A 16,761-nucleotide genomic window follows, 5' to 3' on the forward strand; every position below is an offset into this window, starting at 1 on the left:
GCTTGCCAGGCAGCTGCTATCTAGACATCAACTGTGCCAGTTCCTTTACAGGGCAGCGGCTAGTCCAAACAAATTAACAGGATTGACAGAAGGAGGAGGAGGAAGAGGGAAATGGGGGGACAGTAACAGTCCTACAAATCCAGCAACAATACCTTAACAACTTAATATACGTATAACAACACAATTACCTCTTCTGGATATTGGGTGAATACAAGCAAACAAGTTATCCATTGGGAATTTGCCTTTTACCATGCGGTTGCTTGGTTATGCATTTATGAAAACGCGGCATGATTTCCTAACTCTTGCCTTGAGAGACAACCGAGTGTGTCTCAGGGGGTAAAGTCAAAACGCTGGGGAATCGCAGTGCCTGCTGTGGCTGCAGAGATGTGTAACTTGTAGCTGCTGCCTCCTGTATTATTCTTGCTGTGTTAGAGGCACCATAGTGACCTCTGTAGGGTGCAAGCCTGGGCAGCGTATATGGAGGTCCTGGTCTGCCCAGGACTACAGCTACTACTAAATAGCAGCAGCTTTGAGGACAGTGATCTTGGCTGCATTGGAAGTGATAGTGGGGGAGCTCAAAGTCTCCCCTAGCACTCCACACAAAGTCCAAATTGCCCTTCCTGTGCTGCTTAATGGCATGAGAGCAATAATTGTTTCCCCACCATTCAGCTGATGGCTGAAATCTTGGCTGTGGGGGAAAGTGGACAGGGCTCTTCAGGGCTTAGCGGCCCACACCTAAAGCAGCAGAAGGTCACATGCAGCTCAGGATGGAAAATCAATTCAATTCTCGCTGAACTTACCTAATTCATATTTTCCTGAAACCACGTGAGAAATGAAACACAGCCATCCTTCAAAACTGGCAGTGCAGTTCTTCAGCCAAGTAATACACGTACTAGTGTAAAGTGTGCATAGAAGGGCATATATTTTGGTGAAAATAATGCACCAAGATGTCTTATAGTAGGGAAAGTTGCTTGGCAATGTTGTGTATAAAAAATGTGTTCTGCACAACAATGCTGGTGAATTTTCACAATAACTTTTTTTTAAAAGAAAAACAAAATTCAAACTGATTTGGAAATGTGGAGAACTGAATTTAAGACTGAAAATTTAAAGCCGAGAGAATGTGGGACTGACATATTTACCTATCTGTACATGCACCTCATAGGTTGCAGAATTTCCCATCTGTGCTATGGAATTTCATGGCTTGAGTTGCCTTTTAAGGAACAGCTGGTCTTCCCTGCTTTTCCTCAGTGGTTTACAGATTGTAAGTTCCAGATATAAAATGAATTGGGACCACGGTGTGGGGGGAAGCGAGGTTAATCCTGCTCCACCCTGTGCTGTTTTCCTACAGAAAATCCTCCCCAGATGCTAAGGGCAGCAAATAGCGTTTTCTGGTGGAAGATTAATGGGGGAGAGGAGGAATTTTTTTGGGGGGGGGACATGAGGAGAAAGGGTTAACCCAGGACCAGCCTATGGCATTTTTGTGCCTAGGGGCAAAGGACAAGATGGCTCCTCCTCCTCATTCTGTTCACAGTCGCAGTGGCAGCTAGGCACAACCACTGCTGCCTCCAAGCAGAGGCAGATTTAGGGGAGCATGACCGGTTTGGTTGCACTAGGCCTCATTCTCCCTAACAGCAATTTTAATAAAACATCAGAACATCATAAAAAAAAACCTGCTTCTGACTACAAGGTGAGGAGGGCGTAGAGAGACCAAGGATGTGAACATATAAACGGCCTCGGTCCTGTATACCTGAAGGAGCGTCTCCACCCCTATCGTTCAGCCCAGACACTGAGATCCAGCGCCAAGGGCCTTCTGGCGGTTCCCTCACTGCGAGAAGTGAGGTTACAGGGAACCAGGCAGAGGGCCTTCTCGGTGGTGGCACCCGCCCTGTGGAACGCCCTCCCTTCAGATGTGAAGGCAATAAGTAGCTATCTTATCTTTAAAACACATCTGAAGGCAGCCCTGTTTAGGGAAGTTTTTAATATTTAATGCTGTATTGTTTTTAACACTCGATTGTGAGCCGCCCAGGAAACTCAGCCAGATGGGCGGGGTATAAATAATAAATTATTATTATTATTATTATTATTATTATTATTATTATTATTATTTGATTATGCCTTCCTTCTGTTGTAGGGTCTTGGGATATCTGTCTTGCTGCTGTCAGTAGACAGGATCCCCGGCCAGAGTGGCCACTGGGATGACCAAATCTGGTGATTTTGTACTTATTGGCGTAACAGGATCCTCACCCTTCCTCTGCATTCACCCACAAAGTACTAGAGTAGGTAAAGTTATACTTTTTAATTGGAACAATTGCTGTATTATACCTTGGGTTTCTTTTAAAAAAATAGTTAAGTACAAACAAAACAAATAAACAACAACAAAGAAGAAGAGGTCATTACAGAAAGTTGTGTTAGCACAAGCAAGGATCAAAACATGTAAGGAATCCAAGACAACAACAAAAAGTCACATATATTATCCCAAGAAGACTCTTCCCAAGTGATCTAAATGAAGAGGGCCGTTTTATGCACGAGTTTCTGCTATTGGCATACAAAACATAATGCTATTTCAGGTAGTATACTGAGTCTGCTTTGCGGTTTGACTAGGCCTTTAGAGAGATGGGTCTGCGGTTTAATTTTTCTTCCTAACTAAGATGCCAAACTCTCTGCTACCAAATTTCTTCGGAATCATTTCCTGGAGCCAGTGGAATAAAAAAATTGAATAAAAATTTTTTTGGGGGGGGGGGAAGAGGCAGGTAAGCCCTGCCCCCCATAACTGATCACATAATGTAGCACACACACAAACACCATTTGAATGGTAATGCCCATCAACTCCCTCAAATATTTTATTGGGGGTGGCGGTGAAGGGACATTGGCCCCTAAGAGTTGGTTCCTATGCCTGGAGTTTTCCATTGCTGGGCTATTTCAAACCTGGTGGCTATTATCAAGAAAAATAACCCAGTTCCTTACGTGAAAGGTCCTTTTGAACCCTATCAAAAATTGATAAAAGTAATAGCCTATATATATGAAGGCGCCCAAAAGATGTTAAAGCAAAGATTATGGGATAATGCACACAGTGACTTGCGATCTCGACCACACGCAGTCTGTAGTCCGCTGGCAGTAGGAGTACAATATGTGCATGTCTTTAAGCTAACATCTTACATTAAAAACCTGACAGTACCAAACTATCGAAGGCTTTTCACTAAAGCCAGACTAAACGTCTTTCCTTCTGCAGTGTTGGATGGCAGGTTGAGAGGAGTTCCCTACAAGGACAGACTTTGCTCGTGTGCACAAGACATCGATTCCATAAAACATATTTTGTTGCACTGTGCAAAATATGAGCAAGCCAGGGCTGAACTGATACTACCCTTGCTGGTACCTTTCCTGGGAAAATCAGAGGTTCACTATGTCAGGTTCCTATTGGAAGACCGGACAAATGCTAGAACATTAGCAGTGGTAAAGTTTTTATCGGTGGTTGCAAGAACCAATGATCCCTATATTCTGAACAACATGCTTATTTAACCTGGAGGTAGGCTGTATGAATTGTGTATTGCTTTGTAACGATTTGTTGGGTCTCTGGACCGTAATAAAGATTGTTGTTGTTGATAAAAGTAACAGCCTGTAGCGTGCAGTCATCATTTGTATTGTAATTCTGGATAGCTCAGCGTAAACACACCTGGCAACCTTGCAGTCCCAACCACATGTGGCCAATGTGCTTTTCCTTCCGCATCCCTGCCAACACCATGGTGCAGACCATGGATGGGGAACTGGTAGCAGCAGATGCTGTTGACATACGGTTCCTATCATCCTTGAACCCTGGCCAGGCCAGCTGGGGAATCTAATGGGAGTCCAAAACACTGGGAAGACCACAGGTTCTCTTACCTGTGGCCGAGGGTTTTTAGGCACTTATTCGGGGACTTCACCCTCATCTGCAAATATTACACTTGCTAGGAGTGACAAAGGTGCTCTAAAATATGATTTTAAGCTGTAGGGGAGGTCCTCGAGGCATCACACACCAAATATAAATTAATATTTTGGTTGCCAAATTATATGCGTAAGTAGCTGGCCGAATATTTGGTGGAGGGGCATAGAGCTCTCATCTTAACACAGTAACATCCCCGTTCCTTTTATGCTTAGCTTTGATTTATTCTTATAGTGTAGGTTAAACAATATATTCAAATAGCTCTCTTCACTGAAACTATGATGGATGCTGAGTTGCATCCATTTGGGTGGATCACAGAAATATTATAGGTAATGTATACCTGCTTTACCACCTTGTGATCTGTTGTTAAGTAGTGTAACCTAGAAGTAGGGGGCAGGGTCTGTGATTCACATACCATTGAGGAGAAAGCTCTCTCCTCCCATTACCCCCATGGGAGTGACACTGTTCATGCACCATTGCTCTGCACTACATGGAACAGGTTTATTGATGCTGCCTAGTAGCCAGCATAGGGACGCGGGTGGCGCTGTGGTCTAAACGACAGAGCCTAGGGCTTGCCGATCAGAAGGTTGGCAGTTCGAATCCCCACAATGGGATGAGCTCCCATTGCTCAGTCCCAGCTCCTGCCAACCTAGCAGTTCGAAAGCACGTCAAAGTGCAAATAGATAAATAGGTACCGCTCCAGTGGGAAGGTAAATGGCATTTCCGTGCGCTGCTCTGGTTCGCCAGAAGCGGCTTAGTCATGCCGGCCACATGACCCGGAAGCTGTACGCCGGCTCCCTCGGCCAGTAAAGCGAGATGAGCGCCGCAACCCCAGAGTCGTCCCTGACTGGACCTAACGGTCAGGGGTCCCTTTACCTTTACCTTTAGTAGCCAGCGTAAGACAAGGGGTTGGACTAGATGACTCTTGAGGTTCCTTCCAGCTCTACAATTCTATCATTTTATGATCTTGCTTCTTTTGGAATGCTTCAGCACTGTGGGCCCTAGTTGCAAAGCACCGCTTGCATTCATTGCACCAACGCAATTTTCTTGCAACACTGACATTATGCCCTTCTGCTTTATAAGATTGACCTAGTGCAGCAGTTAGTTCCCACTGGCCTCAAAATTTTTGGCCATGGATGCAGTGAGGCTTCTGGGCTGCAAGTATATGAGCAGCACTTCTGTACAAATGCATGTTCTGAAATAGAGGCTTTGGAACCTGCCTTATGTCGAGTCAGACCAGTGGCTCATCTAGTTCAGTGTTGTCTACACTGAATGGCAGCATCATTCCAGACTTCAGACAGGAGACATTCCTAACCCTAACTGGAGATGTTGGGGGTTGAACCTTGAAACATCTGCATCCACAGCTGTTGCTCCACCACTGAGCTCTGGCCATTACAGGACTGTGGAATCAATTCATTAATCTATTTCTCTTTACAGTGGTACCTCTGGATGCGAACGGGATCTGTTCCGGAGCCCCGTTCGCATCCAGAAGCGAACGCAACCCGCATCCGCGGGTCGCGATTCGCCACTTCTGCGCATGCGCGTGATGTCATTTTGACCGTCTGCGCATGCGCGAGTAGCAAAACCTGGAAGTAACACTCTCTGTTACTTCTGGGTCGCCGCAGCGTGCAACTCGAAAATACTTATCCCAAAGCTACTTCAACCCGAGGTATGACTGCATTCTGACTGATGTATACATTAAGCTAAGTTGGGGTGCTTGCTGCAGTTATGTGTTTACCCGTAACCTTTTGCAACAGACTGCAAAATTAAAACCAAAAGGATTCCATATTATGTTTTAAATGTGGTTCTTTTGAATTGTTTACCAGCTTCCTTTGAGAATCTAACCCAAAACAGACAAGTTGTTTTCAGGTTATATCAATGCCTATGCTATATGCTCAGCTCCTCCTTATAATAACTTTTTTGTTGTTGTATATTTTAGAGTGTAGGTGTTGTAGTATTATCTTGATTCGTGATGTAATAGTTTGTACTTTCGCTTTTAAGAAAGCACAAACAAACACTAAAAAAAATAGTTTGTGAGAAACCCAGATTTAAAAACTCCAAACCCCTAAAATTCTTCAATTTGTTTAGCGTATATGTATAGATACAGATGCCTAAAACATTTCTATAACTTGACAGGCAAAGTTAAAGGGAGCCTGCAAAGATCTCTGTAACTGTGCTAAACACAAGATATACATGTCTACTCGAGAGTAAGTCCCATTGAGTTCAGTGGGGCTTACTCCCAGGGAAGTATGCCTGGGATTACAACCTTAGTAATTTAAGTTCTTTTTCATAAAAGGCTTATAGTACAATTTCTAGCTTTCGACTGAATCAAGTTAGCTTTTCTCAGTGCTTTCCCCCCCCTAAAAAAAAAATGTTCAGGGGTACCCTCATTTTGACTAAAGAAAATAACCATTTTATAGTTCAAATTGGGGAAAATAAATACAGTAAGTGGACAAAAGTACAAAGATTCACAAAATGCTTAGGGGTATGCGTACCCCTGCAACCCTCCAGGAAAAAAGCACTAGCTTTTCCTAATCTTAACATCTGCTACATATTTGTTGAACATGTTTGGAAATGCACAGAGGTGGGAAATGCTTCTTCCACAGGTACAACCACTTATTGAGTCTACTGCTAATTTATACTGCAGCCTTATCACAAATGCATCAGATCATACACTTCCTAACCTTAGAACAAGAACTTCCAAGGCCAGCCTGCACGGCAAAACGGGATCGCTATGTTCCATTCATTTCCTTAATTTACTGAGTTCTTTTGAAAACCCCAGGGGCTGAAGTAATTTTACACATAACGCCTCCTAGTAGAATTTAAAGCTGCTGCCTGCTGAATTAATGCTGGACGCGGGTGGCGCTGTGGGTTAAACCACAGAGCCTAGGACTTGCCAATCAGAAGGTCGGCGGTTCGAATCACCACAACGGGGTGAGCTCCCGTTGCTCGGTCCCTGCTCCTGCCAACCTAGCAGTTCGAAAGCACGCCAGTGCAAGTAGATAAATAGGTACCGCTCCGGCGGGAAGGTAAACGGCGTTTCCATGCGCTGCTCTGGTTCGCCAGAAGCAGCTTAGTCATGCTGGCCACATGACCCGGAAGCTGTACACTGGCTCCCTCGGCCAGTAAAGCGAGATGAGCGCCGCAACCCCAGAGTCAGTCACGACTGGACCTAATGGTCAGGGGTCCCTTTACCTTTACCTTTTAAGGCAATTTATTACTTTGTCCCTGAATCTAAGGGTACATCTGCATTGGAAACCACAACTGGTTTTATACTGGCTGTCATCTTCCTCTATGAGGAACCCTGGAAATTGTTTTGAGAAGGTGTGGGGAATTCTGTCAAATAATTCCTAGTTCTTTCACGAAGATCCAAACCCCCCCCCCCTTCTACAAATGCTGTTGAGTTGCTCAATTCTCCAAGTTGCACACAACATCTGGAATCAACAGCAGTCTTGGCCTGGTTGAAAGTAATTCTTATTCTTACTGGATCGCTGTAGACTGCCACCTGCTACTTCTTCCCATTTTACCAGTCATTCCTAGCATATGTGGAAAAACCTAGACTTACACGCACTGAGTAGATGAGACAATATCGTGAGCTCTCTGGATCTCACACTTCTAGGTTGAGAAGTATGAGCTTGATGACATGTCTAGTTACGGCTGCAGGGAGTTGCTAAGAGAGTCCTCCTGACTACAGGCACCCTAGCAATCCATGCTTGAGGAAATTTTTATGGCCTCTCAAAGAATTTTGATGTTCATGTTTAGAACCTTGTCCATGATTTGATACTCTATCCTCTTGTTCTCTCTTTCTTCCTTTTTATGAGGGATTGGTTTTCTTGTTGCCTCCTCCAAAGGCTTTGGGACATCTCACATAGCGACCCACGATCCCAATCTTATGTAATTTGTATGTAATCTTATGTAATTTGTAGCCTGGTCGCAGCTGGAATCCAACTTTCAGATATCCTCATACCTTATGAATTTGTCTATCAGCGTTTATTTACCAAAGCCAGACTAAATGTATTTCCTTTGGAAGCTCTAAATGGCAGACTGAGAGACATCCCCTATCAGAATAGGCTTTGTTTATGTTCTCAGGACGTCGATTGTATGAAGCATATCCTACTGCATTGTGGGCAATAAGAGCAAGCAAGGGATCAACTGATCAAACCCTTACTGGCAAATCTGCCAGGAAAATCTGAAGCCTCCCATATTAAATACCTTTTGGGAGACAGATCAAATGATATTACACTGGCCGTGGCAAAGTTTCTTTTGGAGGATATAAGAGGCAAAGATCATTATGCCCTAGATAAAACAAAGTAACTGCCTTGGTTTCGTCCATCTGTCTTTCTGTCCGTTTTAACTATATCTAGTTTTGAAATTGTTTTGTGGGTCTTTGGACCACAATAAAGTTTTGATTTGATTTGTTGCCTCCTCACCTAAGGACACCCTCCCTTCCCAATACACCATCTTAGAGAATTCACTTCCTATGGCCGCAGAGTTTTGAAGATCTTCCTCTGACAAAACATTCTTCCACGGTTGCCAGTGTGGTCGCAACTCACTCAACGCGGCCACATACAAAGAGGTATCTGCATGCCATACTATCAGCCATGTTCATGCCAAGTTCCAGAGAAAATTCAGAGATTCCATTTACCACCCACTTGCTGAAATTCCACCCCCTCGTAGACTCCGCCCCCCACCTCAAACTACCATGTGCCTTTGCCCAAGGTAAAGGATTCTGAGCCACTTTGGGCTTCTCACCTGTTCGCCATCCTTGGGACAAGCGCTGGTGTAGGCTCTGCCGGGCACTTTTGGCAATGAGAGCTGCCAGGTCTTCAAAGTTCAAGATGAACATGATGACGACTCCTTCTTCATTCTTGACCGGGACCACATCCACCAAACACCGGATACAGGATGCTGCCATGAAAAAAAATGACACAACGAGTGAAGACGAGATGGAGAAGAAGCTCAGCCAGCAGGGAATGTATCACACAGCCATTGCCAGTGTTAGACTACACTCAGCTTGAAACTGTTTTTTAATGATGTCATTGTATCATCACCATCTGTTTATTTATATGCCACTTTTCCACAAAATTGTGCCCAAAGTGGCTCACAACATCTCATGTGATCAATGGTTTTTTCTATTTAAGAAAAGGATATTAGAAACAATTAGAAACAATAATATTAATAATAATAATAATAATAATAATAATAATAATCCATGCACATTTTATTTAAATATGTAATTCAATTCCACACTGTCCCTGGATGCCCTCAATAATAATCCATGCACATTTTATTTAAATATGTAATTCAATTCCACACTGTCCCTGGATGCCCTCAATGTTCAAGAAGCTGTATATGAGACAGCATTGCTGTGTTCTGGTGAAATATCCCAGTACCAATAGTTTGGAAAGAGCACAAACTTGCAGCCTACAGAAAACAAGCTGCACTGATGTTACAAGCAACCAACACAGTAAATTAGCTAAAGGGAGGAACTGGTGCTGTTTTGCATCACAGTTACAAGTTATGTGTCCCTATGGATGGTGCTGTGACAGTGATGCTGTCTGAGAGGACGGGTATTGCAACCAAGACCTTTTGGTAAATTAATCTTTGTGTATGATCACAGCGGGTGGCGCTGTGGGTTAAACCACAGAGCCTAGGACTTGCCGATCAGAAGGTTGGCGGTTTGAATCCCCGCGACGGGGTGAGCTTCTGTTGCTCGGTCCCTGCTCCTACCAATCTAGCAGTTTGAAAGCACGTCAAAGTGCAAGTAGATAAATAGGTACCGCTCCGGCGGGAAGGTAAACGGCGTTTCCGTGCGCTGCTCTGGTTCGCCAGAAGCGGCTTAGTCATGCTGGCCACATGACCCGGAAGCTGTACGCCGGCTCCCTCGGCCAATAAAGCGAGATGAGCGCCGCAACCCCAGAATCGGCCACGACTGGACCTAATGGTCAGGGGTCCCTTTACCTTTATGATTACGTATGATCATGTGTAGACAGGAGAAGGACAACAGAAGGATGACTGTCCCCTAGCATTCTCTTGCAAAGTCCCCACCCCAAAACGTATTATCATGTGGTGAATTCAGCAGAGCCTCACATTGTGAAAAGCACCACCTCATTTAAAAGTCAGCCATATGCAGGCACAGGGATGGAAAACCTCTGGCACTCTGGATGCCAGTAGACTCCAACTCCTATCCATCCTGGATGGGGTAGACAATGACCAGGGATGACAGAAGCTGTAGACCAGGCATAGGCAAACTCCAGCCCTCCAGATGTTTGGGACTACAATTCCCACCATCCCTGGCCACTGGTCCTGTTAGCTAGGGAGGATGGGAATTGTAGTCCCAAACATCTGGAGGGCCGGAGTTTGCCTATGCCTGCTGTAGACCAACAACATCTGGATGGCCGCAGGTTCCCTATCCCTGCTCTATTAAGGGGTCTGTTGTGGTAGCTTCACGAAGTTCTCTGTACCCCAGGACCAATGAGCTTTGCCATGAGAACATAGCCAGCCAATTACTCACTGGAGTTAATGAAAGTTATGTCTGATTATTTTTTAAAAAAATAACAAGGAGGCAATGAGAGCTACTTCTAATGCAGGGTTTAGATTTCAAAACCAAAGAAAGCAGCTTCTTGTTACGGCTCTCTAGTAACCAAGAAAGGTAGAAGTAAGAGTAGTCATAGTAGCAGTATTTTGACTTACAACCAAAACAATGCTAAAATATGGTATCTTCTAAGCAGCTTGAACCACAACACAGCACAAAACAGTCTGGATTTAGCTCACTGATTATAGTCTGTCTCTGATGAAAAAAGTAACATGTGAAATAGTCCTTTCTTTGGCATGTTGTCTTTCCCACGTGACAATGATTTGCCTGTTCATTTGTGCCGCTGCGGCTGCGATGATGGTAGTAACAGATGCTACACTACTACACACAATCGAACAAAATGCTGTCTCAGGGCCAAACAATATGTGATGCTTAGATGTGTCTTTGTACCTAGTGTGTGTGTGTTGTGGTTTTTTTTTAATGCAGATTGTATTATATTGCATGACTGCACGAAAAATGCCAAAATTTTCAGAGGCAAATATTATTTTGAACTGCATACCTACAATATGGAATTTGACAAGTGGAGAATGTAAATGGATTCTCTGTGCTCTTACTACGGACAAAAGACTGATATTGCTGCCTTGGAAAGTTAAATGTACGGCCCCATTTATTCAATGGATCGAAGACCTCACTATAGTTGCAACCCAGAGACACCAACATGCCTCCCACATTGAGGGGGCCCAGCGTCGTGTGACATCATGCGCCCCTCCACACAACACGTGAGTGCTTGGGTGGCAGTGGGGGGAGGGAGGAGTACAGAGGGCAATCTTAACCTGTGCTGTTCAGGGAGTCCGTTTGAGTCCTAGAACTGTTTGAAACCAAGATGCGGCTTCAGACTGGCTGCAGGAGCTACATGGGTCAATGATCCAACTGCACTGGCAGAGGACAACCTGCCCTTTGACCTGGCAAGAAAGAGCTGCTATGTTTACTGGACCAAGTGGGGAGCAAATGGGAGCAAATGAAGAAATCAAGACTAGACAGGATATTCCTTCTGCCCTTCTCCGCCCAGTCTTCCCCCCCTCAATACATCTTCCAGTGACACAGTTAGTCCCCGGGTTGTGTAAGGCACATATTTCTTATCTCAACAGCTCAAGCAATTGCACAGGGGACAAGGCTTAACATAGCACCCGGGCCTACGTAGCGCTGATTCTATGCTTTCCCTGGCAGCGCTCCCTCTTCATCTGTCGCCGCTGCAGCGGGAGGAGAGCGGATGAGATTGCTTTTGCCCATGCAGTTTTAAAGAGCTCAGGTTCCCATAGCCAGGAGCAGATGGCCAGCGTCTCAGAACTTCAAAATCTACAGTGACGTCAGCTACACACAATGCAAGTTGCTGCTGGAAGGGGAGGGAGAGAGGAAGGGGGGGGGTTGTATCCATTTAAATCCAGGCTCTGTGATTTTAAAATCTATTTAAGAACCAGGTGGTTTAGAAGCCAGGGGAGGGGGGGGGGTCAACGATGAAATTACCAGTATTTAGGGAACGGGCTTTAGCACATCATAAGCGAGGAACACATAGCAGCCTCAATCACAGCGGCGTTCTTGTTTTGATTTATTGTTTTAGCTGAAGATTGTAATGGGGAAAAATTAGCAGTCCACAAAAGGCTCAAAATATTGAAGTTCTAGTTACTTTTTACAGGATTTATTGGGGGGGGGGGAAACATATGCTGCCAGCAGAGGGCACTGTCTCCAGGGGAAAAAGTGGTGGAATTAGTCATAGGAAAGGTTTTATCAGTAGTTGTTAATATCTGCAGCACTGCTGAGTACCAGGGTGCACAAGTCTGCAGTAGCGCTCTGTTTAAAGTACCTCCAAATTGAGGGAGAAGTGAAATGAAAGGAGTGACGCCAGTAATGCTCAGGTAGACAGCATTAACAGGAGAGATCTTAGCTGCATGTTGGGCAAATGGGATAATTGGCCCTGGGTGATACTGTATTTGCTGGAGGTATAGTTCTGGGGCCACTTCTTGGGCACTGTAACTTGGTAGACCCTCTACCCTAGAAATAGCATATCAATGCCTCCATCTTCCCGACATGTTCGTGGTGCAAGGGCACCACGAGCCTCGGTGGCTGTTTACCTGTGTCTTGCGAGCAGCAGGGCCTGGCGGCGGCGGAGGGAAGATGAGCGACGCGCGAAAGGGTTCCAGAGTTGGGCTGCTTAAAATGGCGGCTGCTGCTGCTGCTGCTGCTGGCACCAACAAAGCCCAGCCCCCTTCCTCCTCTAGGCAGGGCAGGGAGAAGCCAGGAGGAGGGAGGGAGGAGGCGCCGCCGAGTGAGGGAGAGAACGTGCACGCTGGCGATTCCCGGAGCGTCCGTGGGCCGGATCCAGAAGGCAATTGGGCCTGATCCGGCCCGCGGGCCTTAATTTGCCGACCCATGAACTAAGGTATACTCAGCGAACACCCACGGAAATGAATGAATCTATATTAATTGTGTCATCTCACTGGGTCTACTCTTGAGTAGGACTAACACTGGCTGCAGCATTATTACACTAACAATTGTTTCCTGAGCTGAGGGACACATGCATGTGCAGAAACTGAACTATTCCAGACCAAATAAGGCAAACTAGGGGTTAAGGCAAAATGGCTTTGGGTGGCACAGGTGTCTCAGCTAGAACTTTTTCTGGTTTCATTCTCTGACCACCCACTGGCTCAGGCAGGGTCTGATTTACGTATGGTAGCCATACGTTCAAAATTTCCAGGTCCTACCTGGAATACTGCAGTCGAAAGCAGTGTTCAGGCGGAAATCTGGGTATATGGCAACCCATGTCAGCAGTGTCGTTTTTGCCAATTTCTCTGACGAACAGCTCAAAAAGGTCATTTTTAAAAAAGAAATTTTGCCAAAATAGCTCAACAACTTTTGTGTCTGGATTTTCATTTTTTGAAATATGGCAACCCTAGATTTACGGAGCCCCTGTTCTGATTGAGTGGTGTCTGATAAGTAATGGTAGGGATTAATAGAAATCTGGCACCTAAATCTAGGAAATGGAACTAGATCTCAAAACAAAACCACACAACCAGAGGTCTCAGGGTTGACAGAAAGTTAGAGAAAGGGGCAAGAAGGTTAAGTCATCCCTCTTGTGTTCTGCTTCCCCATCTACTCCCTGCCTGAGAAACTGAAAATGCAGCCCTTGGGGGGCTATTTTCCTTAGGACAAGAGAGCAAAAGTTTGTAACAATGGTCTGGAAAGGAGCACAGGAGGCAAGAGCATGCAGAAATTGGTGCAGGGTCCAAGTACAGCCCACTAGACGGCTTTTTCACCACCCTCAGTTTCCAGCATTGCAAAGGCTCCTTCGGACACCAGTGCTTCTTCTAGCTGCAGCTGTGTCTTTTGAGAAAGCCTTGCTATGTAGCCGAGTTGTTGTTGTTTAGTTGTTTAGTCATGTCTGACTCTTCGTGACCCCATGAGCCAGAGCATGCCAGGCACTCCTGTCTTCCACTACCTCCCGCAGTTTGGTCAAACTCATGCTGGTAGCTTCGAGAACACTGTCCAACCATCTCGTCCTCTGTCGTCCCCTTCTCCTTGTGCCCTCCATCTTTCCCAACATCAGGGTCTTTTCCAGGGAGTCTTCTCTTCTCATGAGGTAGCCAAAGTATTGGAGCCTCAGCTTCAGGATCTGTCCTTCCAGTGAGCCCTCAGGGCTGATTTCCTCCAGAATGGAGAGGTTTGATCTTCTTGCAGTCCATGGGACTCTCAAGAGTCTCCTCCAGCACCATAATTCAAAAACATCCATTCTTCGGCGATCAGCCTTCTTTATGGTCCAGCTCTCACTTCCATACATCACTACTGGGAAAACTATAGACGAGTAGCCAAAACTAAATGTAAGGCTTCCTTGCTTAAATGACACAGGCATGTAATCAACTTTGATTACTACCACTATTAGGTTCCATCCCAAATGAACAAGGGCTCCAGGGAGAAAGTGAAGCCCCTACACACAACAAAATGCCTTTTCCCATCAGGATATTTTTAAAAAGTGTAAGGGGCAGCCATGGATCCATATTTTGTTGCACTAGAAAAACCTGCATGAGCGAGAGATAGGATGCAAGGGAAGAATATCAAGGTGTTTTATTCTGATTCACAGAGACAGCAGCCCAGTACAGTGGTACCTCGGGTTAAGAACTTAATTCGTTCTGGAGGTCCATTCTTAACCCGAAACTGTTCTTAACCTGAGGTACCACTTGGGGCCTCCTGCTGCTGCTGCCGTGCCACCGGAGCACAATTTCTGTTCTCATCCTGAAGCAAAGTTCTTAACCCAAGGTACTATTTCTGGGTTAGCAGAGTCTGTAACCTGAAGCATCTGTAACCTGAAGTACAGAGGTACCACTGTAGATTGATAAGCCATTTTCTGGCTCAGTTCCTGTGATGTTAGTGAAGCAATCCCCATAGGATGGCACAATGAGAAATGCTGGGAAAACTTAACTTAAATAGGAAGAAGTGTGCACAGCAGGCTGTTTACAGGAAGGTTATCAAGACTAGAGAAAGGGATGGAAAGAAGAGGATAACCAAGACAGCAATTAAAGCAGAAAATGGATGGAGCAAAACTAATTGATGTCGTCAGGAAAGGTTTGGCTTCTTGGACCATGGTCTCCACTTCCTGGAGGAAGGACTTCTAGCAAGAGATCGGCTGCTCCTCACAATGGCTGGCAAGAATGTATTTGCTAAGAGTCTCACGAAACTGATCAGGAGAGTTTTAAACTAAGTCCCACAGGGGAGGGAGAAAATATTAACACAGGACAGGGGGCCACCTGGATGGAACTGGGGATAATAGTTTCATTGATGCACAGGAATCTGAAGTGAGCCTACATAAATCTGCTAAAGGGCATGAAGAGACCATAAGGAAGCAGCTGGAGAAGAAATTTGATTCAGTTCACCTTTTGTTGTTGTTGTTGTTTAGTCGTTTAGTCGTGTCCGACTCTTCGTGACCCCCTGGACCAGAGCACGCTAGGCACTCCTGTCTTCCACTGCCTCCCGCAGTTTGGTCAAACTCATGCTGGTAGCTTCGAGAACACTGTCCAACCATCTCGTCCTCTGTCGTCCCCTTCTCCTTGTGCCCTCCATCTTTTCCAGCATCAGGGTCTTTTCCAGGGAGTCTTCTCTTCTCATGAGGTGGCCAAAGTACTGGAGCCTCAGCTTCACGATCTGTCCTTCGAGTGAGCACTCAGGGCTGGCTTTGTCCATGGAGTTTTCTTGGCAGGGATACTGGAGTGGCTTGCCGGTTCCTGCTCCAGGTGGATCACGTTTGGTCAAAACTCTCCACTATGACCTGTCCATCTTGGGTGGCCCTGCACGGCATAGCTCATAGCTTCTCTGAGTTATTCAAGACCCTTCGCCATGGCAAGGCAGTGATCCATGAAGGATCAGTTCACCTACCGTTAGGCAAATTGAGGCAACAGCTTCAGGCAGCAGATGCTAGGAGGTACCTGCGGCAGCCCCCTGGCTGTATCTCCCAAGGCCCCCAGACCAGTCCACACTTTTGGCATGGAGAAAGGAGATAAAGAAAAGTTTCTCTCTCTCTCCCATAACTCTAGAACCCACAGGCGTCCAATGAAGCTGAATGTTGGAGGAGAGGATTTTGGAAAGATAAAAAGATCCAGCAGGACTTTCTTAAGTTCTTAAAAAAACACCCTCCAAATGACAACCAAAGCAAGATTGTTTTTTTGCTCTTGCCATATTCAGACCCAGGAGGAAACCATAAGAGGCAGAGCAGGAATCTCAGGACTCATTCAGACATCTGTTTGCACAGCAATTTCTAAGTACAGGTCCATGATTTACAGAGTGCATGTGATTTGTCCCACCGCTTTCCCCAGGAAAACCTGTTTACTGCTGAATTGGAACTAACGTCAACCCGATGGACGTTTGTTCCAATTCAGTGATAAACAGTAGGTATTCCTGGGGAAAGCAGCGGGATAAAAAAACACATAAACCTCTCAGACACAGAACTAGAAATCAGGGCTCAAATGGAAGTCTGGACAGGGCAAAGGAAAGGAGCCATTCCTTTGGGCAAGTATGTGGGCTCCAAAACTAGTCCGTTCAATAATAATAATAATAATAATAATAATAATAATAATAATAATAATAATAATTTATTATTTATACCCCGCCCATCTGGCTGGGCTTCCCCAGGCACTCTGGGCGGCTTCCAAAAGAATATTAAAATACATCAAATATTAAAAGCTTCCCTAAACAGGGCTGCCTTCAGATGTCTTCTAAAAGCCTGGTAGTTGTTGTTCTCTTTGACATCTGGTGGGAGGGTGTTCCA

General features: G+C 45.3%; 1 protein-coding gene across 4 annotated transcripts in view; it reads right to left on the reverse strand.

Annotated features, from left to right (window-relative positions):
• KCNH6 (potassium voltage-gated channel subfamily H member 6) overlaps nt 1–16,761 on the reverse strand; it is a 124,056-nt gene that overhangs the window by 60,588 nt on the left and 46,707 nt on the right. For 3 of the 4 annotated variants that reach the window (XM_083582455.1, XM_083582458.1, XM_083582456.1), the window contains exon 3: nt 8,669–8,824. In XM_083582455.1, the coding sequence (XP_083438581.1) occupies nt 8,669–8,824 (156 nt within the window). Of the gene's footprint in view, nt 1–188; nt 389–8,668; nt 8,825–16,761 lie in introns of those variants that run through there. The other variant, XM_083582457.1, reaches the window with a different exon arrangement.

Source organism: Podarcis filfolensis (assembly GCF_964270895.1).
Source record: "Podarcis filfolensis genome assembly, chromosome: 13".
NCBI lineage: Eukaryota > Metazoa > Chordata > Lepidosauria > Squamata > Lacertidae > Podarcis > Podarcis filfolensis.